General features: G+C 47.5%; 1 protein-coding gene across 1 annotated transcript in view; it reads left to right on the top strand.

Annotated features, from left to right (window-relative positions):
- The first annotated feature begins 3,982 nt into the window (after positions 1–3,982).
- ptar1 (protein prenyltransferase alpha subunit repeat containing 1) overlaps positions 3,983–9,349 on the top strand; it is a 32,059-nt gene continuing 26,692 nt past the window's right edge. Inside the window, exons 1-2 of the mRNA XM_078214023.1 lie at positions 3,983–4,088; positions 5,192–5,361. Of these exons, the coding sequence (XP_078070149.1) occupies positions 3,994–4,088; positions 5,192–5,361 (265 nt within the window). The 5' untranslated portion in view covers positions 3,983–3,993. The remainder of the gene's footprint in view (positions 4,089–5,191; positions 5,362–9,349) is intronic.

The following is a 9,349-nucleotide window of genomic DNA, read 5'->3' as shown; positions in this document are numbered from 1 at the left end:
GTTTTGTTCCACCGGAGGTCTGGTGGAGCAGAAAGGCTCATTGCCAAGAGTCCGATGCAGAAAGGAAATATTCGCAAATAGATAAGAAAAGCTTGGCTGTCTATGGGGTCCAAAATTTCACCAGTAGATTTATAGCCGATAATTTGCAATAGTCTCAGACCACAAGACTTTGTTAGGTCCCTTCAGAAAGGATAGTCCGGTGCCACCAATCGCTTCTGCAAGGGCACAGAGATGGGCTCTTTTGCTAACAGCGTACAATTATACATTTTAGCATCGCCTCGGTATCACATGCAAAGGCACTGAGTCAATTACATTTGCCACAAACAGTAGCACCAGCACTGGTTCCTCAAGAGATCATACTGGCTCTGCTTTTGGTAGACACCTTGCCAGTTTCCGCAAAAAACATAAAGTTGTGGACAGAAAGAACCCTATTTGAGCGAAGGTAAAGAAGATGGTCATGCAAGGGTGTCACAGTGAGAAGTCTGAGTTGTTAAAACCCTACCAAAGTAGGTTGGAAATAACTTGTGAAGATGGGGTATTATTGTGGGAGGCCTAAATTATAGTCCCATCACAAGGGACTTAATTCCTGTTACAAAAATTACATGACTCTCATCCAGGGCAAAGTAGAATGTAGGCCCTAGCCGGGAGTTATGTGTGGTGGCCGGGCATTGACAAAGAAATCAGTCAAAGCCCTGGTTGGGAAGCTCAACAGGCTTTACCATCATCATTTGATTTATTACTGTCACATGTATCAACATACAGTGAAAAGTATTGTTTCTTGCGCGCTACACAGACAAAGCATACCGTTCATAGAGAAGGAAATGAGAGAGTGCAGAATGTAGTGTTACAGTCACAGCTAGGGTGTAGAGAAAGATCAACTTAGTGCGAGGTAGGTCCATTCAAAAGTCTGACAGCAGCAGGGAAGAAGCTGTTCTTGAGTCGGTTGGTACGTGACCTCACACTTTTGTATCTTTTTCCGATGGAAGAAGGTGGAAGAGAGAATGTCCAGGTGCATGGGGTCCTTAATTATGCTGGCTGCTTTGCCGAGGCAGCGGGAAGTGTAGACAGAGTCAATGGATGGGAGGCTGGTTTCAGAGAATTTGCATCCATGGGTGTGGCTAGATATAGATCTTGCTGGGCCATTTATGGGTCCTATATTTCTTATATTAATAAACGAGCACTCCAAGTGGTTAGATGCGCAGTTGATGAAGTCCACAGCAGCCACAGTCACCATTGACAAGTTAAGGAAGATATTCGCTATCCATGGCGTTCCAGAAGTGGTGATGCCGGACAATGGCTCATCATTCATGGCGAAGAATTCTCAAGTCCAATGGCATTCGCCTTGTGAGGTCAGCACCCCACCACCCGGCATCAAATGGGCTGGCAGAGCAGGAGGTACAAACGTTTAAATCATCAATGAAAAAACGGTGAATAGGACCCTTCCTTTACACATATCTATCATGTAATACCACCCCAAACATGACACACAGGGGAGGCACCAGCCGAGTTACTGATGAGACGTCGGCTATGAACAAGATTGGACGTGTGATGTTCCCAAATTTGGCGGGGTGGGTGGAGACTGGGCAAGCCCCCCAGAAGGTAAATCACAAATCAGGAAGGAGTGTTCAAAGTGGAGGATCCAGTTAGAAACTTTGCAGCAGGCCCGACATGGGTGGCTAGTAAAATAGCGGAGAGAACAGGAGCGATCTCCTACCTCGTGGAGGTACACGGGTGTCAAGCTCATGTGGACTACCTGAGGAGGAGAGCGATAACAGACACAGGGGATCCACAGGCAATCCCTACAGATTGTTCAAGCATACCAGGGTTGGTTACTGGGATTTCAGTGGAGAATGTGGGGCCTGATCATTTCCTGGGTGAGGAGACTGAGGGGCTTGATGAGCTGCCAGAGGTAGTAGTAGAGGCGGGTACAATTTTGTCTTTTAAAAAGCGTTTAGACAGTCACATGGATAAGTTGGGTATCAAGGGATATGGGCCAAACGCTGGCAATTGGGACTAGCTTAACTAACTGAAGAAATCTCTGCTAAAAGGTTACTGCCAGGCTTTTGAGGGGAGAGAGGAATTAACTAAAGTTTAAGCTGGGCGGTATGGACAAGTTGGGCCGAAGGGCCTGTTTCTACGCTGCAAAGCTCTATGACGTTATGCTGAAGGGGCATTGGATCTAGCGTTAATGAACCTACAGTTTTTGTCTGGCCCTTTAGATGTAGATGAACCTGCCACCAAACTGAGACACTGTGAAAGAGCCAGGAAGGCCCTGTGCCGTTTGAACGCTTGATGAGTTTCCTGAGGTTTATCTGGATACCCCTGTTTTGTATCAGGGCCTGTTGTGTGTCTACCATTGTTGTTTTTTGATTCTCCTTAGGAGTGTTTCAGATTTTGGGGGGAAGGAATGTAGTAGCGTGGCCCCTGAAAGGATGGGACGCATTCCGAGGGCCACATGATCGACGAGGACTCTATGGATCGCTCCAGCGAAAAGCTGAGCCAATCGGTAGGTGGGCGCAGACTACAGGTGGAGGAGGGTCTGGCTGTTGGAGTCCTGCAGTCCAGAGGAGCAGTCACACTCATAGTCTAATCTTACCCTTGTTGTCCTTGTATATAATTACTCTGTTGGTAATAAAGCCTTTCTAGTTAAAGCTTCATCGAGTCGCCCTCGATCTATTACAGTGATGACATTGACACCCTCCTCCCCCCCACAGGTAGCCTTCATGAAACATTGGCCAGAAGAAGGCCAATCGGCCTATCCTGTCTCTCCTGAGGGATGAAGGGCTGCCCAGCCTAATCCCACCTTTCTGCCCCCAGGTTCAATAGCTCTGTGGGTCAAGGTGTATACCTCCCGAAATCTGTTACTGAGGGGAGGGCAACAGCATCCAAAAATATAAAGTAAGTATTCTCCCTTAGCCAAGTGACCCAGCGTCAGATTATCGTACCACCAGGAACAGGGGCAGCCAAGGTTCGTAACCCTAATTGCTTGTATTTCTAAAAAGACTTAATTAGTTGTGAAACACTTTAGGATATCATGGGGGGGGGGGGGGGGGTGGGGGTTGGCTGGAATGGGACATAGCAGTTTCTATATAAATGAAATGGATTCCTTTACCAATTTCAGGGTGGGGGGTATGGGACATAGCAGTTGCTATATAAATGCAATGGATTTCTTCACCAATTTCGGGGGGGGAATGGGACATGGCAGTTGCTATATAAATGCAATGGATTTCTTCACCAATTTCGGGGGGAGAGAATAGGACATGGCAGTTGCTATATAAATTCAGTGGATTCCTTCACCAATTTTGGTGGGGGAGAGCGAGAATGGGGCATGGTAGTTGCTATATAAATGCAATGGATTCCTTCACCAATTTCGGGGGGGGGGAATAGGACATGGCAGTCGCTATATAAATTCAGTGGATTCCTTCACCAATTTTGGTGGGGGAGAGCGAGAATGGGACATGGTAGTTGCTATATAAATGCAATGGATTTCTTCACCAATTGGGCGAGGAATGCAACATGGCAGTCGCTATGTAAATGCAATGGACTCCTTCGCCAATCTTGGTGGGGGAGGAGGGGAGTGATAATGGGACGTGGCAGTTGCTACATAAATGCAATGTATTTCTGATTCCTTCACCAGTGGGGGTGGTAGTCTCACTCCTTTGAATGTTGGTGGTCCAGAAAAAGCAGTGAGGTAAGGAACTAATTATTTTTCTCACCCCCACCCCCAAAAATACAAAGCCTTACTGCAAGGTCTTTGATTTTAAAAGAATAAAAAGAATTGTACATTCTCTCTTTGTTTCCCTAAATGAGAAGAATTTCCCCAGGGAGTGGAGGGGAGGGGAGGGGAGGACAGGCTGCACAGAGAAGTTGTGCTTTGTTTGTTTGTTTGGGGCTAACTTTTCCCCCCTCTGTCTGAGAGAGTGAGTGAGTGAGAGTGAAAATGAGAACATTAGTCTTGCCCCGGAAGTGTTGTTGCAGCAGCCGGCGAGTTGAATGAGGAAGATGGCAGAATCGGAAGAGGAGGTGGACGTTTTGGTTCAGAGGGTTGTCAAAGACATCGCCAACGCTTTCAGGAGGAACCCCGATATGTGAGCGGAGCCCCGCAGCGCAGCGCAGAGAGTGGGGAACAGCCGCCGCCCCAGTGGCAGCCAGCACAGCGCAGCGCAGCGCTGCACAATAGCGCAGTCAATTAAATCCCCTGTGTGTGTGTGTGATAGAGAGAGAGGGGGGCTTTAAACAGACAGGCTGGGGCAGGCAGGCAGAGAGGGCAGGGATATTGCTGCAGACTAGAGGGAGGGGGGGGGGGGAGACTGGTGTGATTAATTGGAGCATATTCTTAATCAGCATCACCTATTAAATCCAAAAAAAGATCCCTTTACAGTGCTGGCTGCGACAAAAAAAATAGACCAAACCCTGCTTGTGTACGCCTTAATTTTACAACGTCCATATGCTCAATGCCATTTTCTATCTGTGTGTGTGTGTGTGTGCCTGGAGCACTTCATTGTAACTGGGTGATTGCACCCACTGCTGTCTCTCTTCTCCCCCCCCCCCCCCCCCCAGCTTAAGGTGTGACCTACAAAAAGATATTTATTTTTTGTTTAAAAATGAAAGGAACCTTGTCCTGTCACTCACCTGAAAAGGCACCCTGTGTTGGATCCCGCTGCCTCTTGTTGTTACACGTACAAGCCTTTGCAGATTATCTGGTGGTTTGCCAGTCGCATTTTACCTTGGGGCTGGGTGGGTTGCCTCGATTCGCAGAAAGAGGCACAAAATTTGGGATCGGTTGCCGGCACGGAGGGGGTTTGTGGGGCAGATCGGGCGGGGGAAGGTGGTGGTGGGAGGAGGCCCCTCGGCCTGTCGAACCAATGCTGCCCCCCTACAGGTTGACTGGTGCCTCTCCCCAGCACCTTTGCCCATAGCCTAGCAAATTCCCTCGCGAATGCCCCGGCTGAATCTCTCAGGCAGTGCCTTCACCACTTGGCTTTTCCCCATGTCGCCGTTGTTTTATTTCCCGATCACTTATTAAGTTGTTGTCTTCTGGCGGTTGACCCTGCTGGGTGCGCAAAAGATCAGAACTTGATGATTAAATCCAATAATATTTGCCTTTGGAGTAGCCGTTTTATTTGGGCTGTATTAACCCCCCCGCGTGAAGTTGGGGTGATTTATTTTCTCCTTCATGTTGTTTCTGCAGCGATGAGATTGGATTGATTCCCTGCCTTGAAGCCAGATATAATCGGAGCCCCATTGTTCTGCTGCAGAACAAGCTTGGGATAGAAAGCTGGTGCGTGAAGCTCCTTCTTCCCTGCGTCCATAGCAAACTCGTTCTCTACAGGCAAAGGAAACTGTGGTTAGACAGAGATGGTAAGTGGCCGATATCTTACTAACTGTTCAATTAGTCTGGCGATGAATTGTCGTTAACAATATCCAATTTTTGAGTCATGCGGGCTAACAACAACTTGCATTTATATAGCGCCTTTGAAAACACTGGTAAAATCACCCAAAGCACATCACAGGAGTGCCGTCAAACGGGCGGCACGGTGGTGCAGTGGTTAGCACTGCTGCCTCACAGCGCCAGGGACCCAGGTTCGATTCTCGGCCTTGGGTCACTGTCTGTGTGGAGTTTGCACGTTCTCCCCGTGTCTGCGTGAATTTCCTCCGGGTGCTCCGGTTTCCTCCCACAGTCCAAAGATGTGTGAGTTAAGTGGATTGGCCGTGCTAAATTGCCCCTTAGTGTCAGGGGGACTAGCTAGGGTAAATGCATGGGGTTATGGGGGTAGGGCCTGGGTGGGATTGTGGTCAGTGCAGACTCGATGGGCCGAATGGCCTCTTTCTGCACTGTAGGATTCTATGATTATATCTATGAGAAACTTTGAAACCAAGACACCTGGAGAGATGAGCAAAAAGTTTAGTCAAAGAAATAGGTTTTAAGGAGTGTGATAAAAGAGGAAAGAGAGAAAGGAGCGAATTCCAGAGTTTGGCGCCTGGCACGGCGGGGGAGAGATTCAGAAAGAAATGCAGGCGTGTGCCAACATGTCAGAATTGGAGGAGTGCGGAGATCTCAGAGGGGAGGGAGGATGGGGGAGATGTCAGAGGGAGGGAGGGAGGGACTTGAAAACAAGGATGAGAATTTTTTCAGTTGGGGCGTTGGATCGGTATCCAGTATCAATCACGTACAGGTTAGTGGAGATGCAGAGATGTGTTGAGGTATGGTGGATCAGCCAGAGATATCTATTGAGCGCGTGTATTGTTGAGACACCCCCTCCCCCTGGGTTTATGTAAGCTGTTTGTCGAAGTGTTTGACTACAAACAGGAAAATATAATTTTTATTAAGCCTGAATGCCAGGTCGAACCATCTTGGTGTCTTTCCTTCTCTGTGTTGTTCCAGATTTCTTAAACCTTGCTGTCTCTATTGTTCTCTCTGTGTGGTCCCATTCTTCCTGGTTTTATATATCAGCAATAAATCCCTGTGTGATATCTCAACACATGTGTTTCTTGGAAGAGTTATATAAAGCACGCCCACTCTTTCACGTGATCATGTCCATTATTCCCAGAAACAGTTCTGGAAGGTTGGTTAGATGTGTACTCCCCTGTGGGGCACAACCTTAGGCTAAAGGGACGATCCTTTAAAATAGAGATGAGGAGGAATTTATTCAGCCAGAGATTGGTGAATCTGTGGAACTCTTTGCCGCAGAAGGCTGTGGAGGCCAGGTCAATGAGTGTCTTTAAGACAGAGATAGATAGGTTCTTGATTAATAAGGGGATCAGAGGTTATGGGGAAAAGGCAGGAGAATGGGGAAGAGAAAAAAAATCAGCCATGATTGAATGGCGGAGCAGAGTCGATGGGCCGAGTGGCCTCATTCTGCTCCGATGTCTTATGGTCTGTGGAAGAGTTTGCTCCTTAATTTTTAAAAAAACAGTGAATGGAAGTTTTGATAGAATTACAAATGTTTGTTCATTCCCAAATGGGCTTGGTTCCAGGTTGGAATTTTATCTGCTAACTTTCATTTAATGCTAATGATATTCATGATTTTTTGATTTGACTTCTTATTGTCACGTGTACTAACATGCAGTGAAAAGTATTGTTTCCTGCGCGCTATACAAACAAAGCATACCGTTCATGGAAAAGGATAGGAGAGGGTGCAGAATGTAGTGTTACAATCTAGCTAGAATCATAGAAACCCGACAGTACAGAAAGAGGCCACTCGGCCCATCGAGTCTGCACCGACCATAATCCCACCCAGGCCCTACCCCCATATCCCTACATATTTACCCACTAATCCCTCTAACCTATGCCTCTCAGGACACTAAGGGGCAATTTTCCGCATGGCCAATCAACCTAACCAGCACATCTTTGGACTGTGGGAGGAAACCGGAGCACCCGGAGGAAACCCACGCAGACACGAGGAGAATGTGCAAACTCCACACAGACAGTGATCCAAGCTGGGAATCAAACCCAAGTCCCTGGAGCTGTGAAGCAGCAGTGCTAACCACTGTGCTAACGTGCCACCCTAAAATTCAAATTCCACCATCTGCCGTGGCGGGATTTGAACCCAGGTCCCCAGAAGATTAGCTGAATTTTCTGGATTATTAGTCTAGCAATAATACCACTAGGCAATCATCTCCCCTCTAGGGTATAGAGAAAGATCAACTTAGAGTGAGGTAGGTCCATTCAAAAGTCTGATGGCAGCAGGGAAGAAGCTGTTCTTTACTTGGTTGGTACGTGACCTCAGACTTTTGTATCTTTTTCCCTGGCGGAAGAAGGTGGAAGAGAGAATGTCCGGTGTGTGGGGTCCTTGATTATGCTGGCTGCTTTTCTGAGGCAGCAGGAAGTGGAGACAGTGCCACTGGATTGGAGGCCAGTTTGAGTGATGGACTGGGCTTCCTTCACGACCCTTTGTAGTTTCTTGTGGTCTTGGGGCAGAGCAGGAGCCATCCCAAGCTGTGATACAACCAGAAAGAATGCTTTCTATGGTGCATCTGTAAAAGTTGGTGAGAGTCGTAGCGAACATGCTAAATTTCCTTAGTCTCCTGAGAAAGTAGAGGCATTGGTGGACTTTCTTAACGGTGTGGGGGGGACTGGGACACTGTCAAGGGATTTGATAACACCTGTAGTGTTATTCTTGAATGGGCAGCTGATGGGAGCTGGAGAAATTTACTGGTTAAATTGTACATCAAGTGCAAAAGGGCGGCATGGTGGCACAGTGATTAGCACTGCTACCTCACAGCGCCAGGGACCCGGGTTCAATTCCCGGCTTGGGTCACTGTGTGTGTGGAGTTTGCACATTCTCCCCGTGTGTGCCTGGGCTTCCTCCGGGGGCTCCGGTTTCTTCCCACAGTCTGAAAGACGTGCTGGTTGGGTGCATTGGCCATGCTAAATTCTCCCTCCGTGTACCCGAACAGGTTCCGGAGTGTGGCGACTGGGGGATTCTCACAGTAACTTCATTGCAGTGTTAATGTAAGCCTACTTGTGACACTAATAAATAAACTTTAAACTATATATATCATCCTACCAACGCCCCTATCCTCCAGCATCTGAACTGTGCCCTTGGGGTCAAGTCCTGGTCTTGGTCCCAGCTGCCTGTTCCTGTGTGTCTCAGGAAGCCAGTTAAACTTGAGACGTTCAGCAGTCGCAATCAATGGTCCAAGGAAGTTACATGGAATCTATGCTGTCTGCCTGTGCTGTAATAATATTGAAATAAAAATATAATGGGAGAAAATCTGGGGTACCTTGTATACTAGTAAGTTGGATTTATACAATATTTATGTTCAGATTTCTTGCTTATTTTACGCAGTTTAGAATGAACAGAAATGGTCAGTACTGTGTGGTGTTTTGAAATAAGAACAGAAAATGTTGGAAATACTCTGTGGAGAGAGAAACAGACTTTAAAGTTTCAGGGTGATGACCCATTGATTAGAATTAATTCTTCACTCCGACACCATTGTTAATTGGACAGACTTCTCTGTGCTGTTCCGGTGATAATTTTATCAAAAGACGAGTTCTTCTTCACAAAAGCATCAAATCTGAAAGAGGATGGTTCCTCCCACTGAGAGGCCGTTTCACTTCTGCCCCCTGCGCTTAACACACTATCTTAAACAATTTACTTTCCCTTCCTAACCCCTGGGCAATCAGTTAGGACAGCACGGTGGCGCAGTGGTTAGCACTGCTGCCTCACAGCGCCAGCGACCCAGGTTCAATTCCAGCCTCGGGTCACTGTCTGTGTGGGGTTTGTACGTTCTCCCCGTGTCTGCGTGGGTTTCCTCCGGGTGCTCCGGTTTCCTCCCACACTCCAAAGATGTGCGGGCTAGGGGGATTGGCCATGCTAAATTGCCCCTTAGTGTCTGAATAAAT

The sequence above is a fragment of the Mustelus asterias genome, chromosome 6 (assembly GCF_964213995.1).
Source record: "Mustelus asterias chromosome 6, sMusAst1.hap1.1, whole genome shotgun sequence".
Lineage (NCBI taxonomy): Eukaryota > Metazoa > Chordata > Chondrichthyes > Carcharhiniformes > Triakidae > Mustelus > Mustelus asterias.
This window is presented reverse-complemented; position numbering and strand designations above follow the sequence as displayed.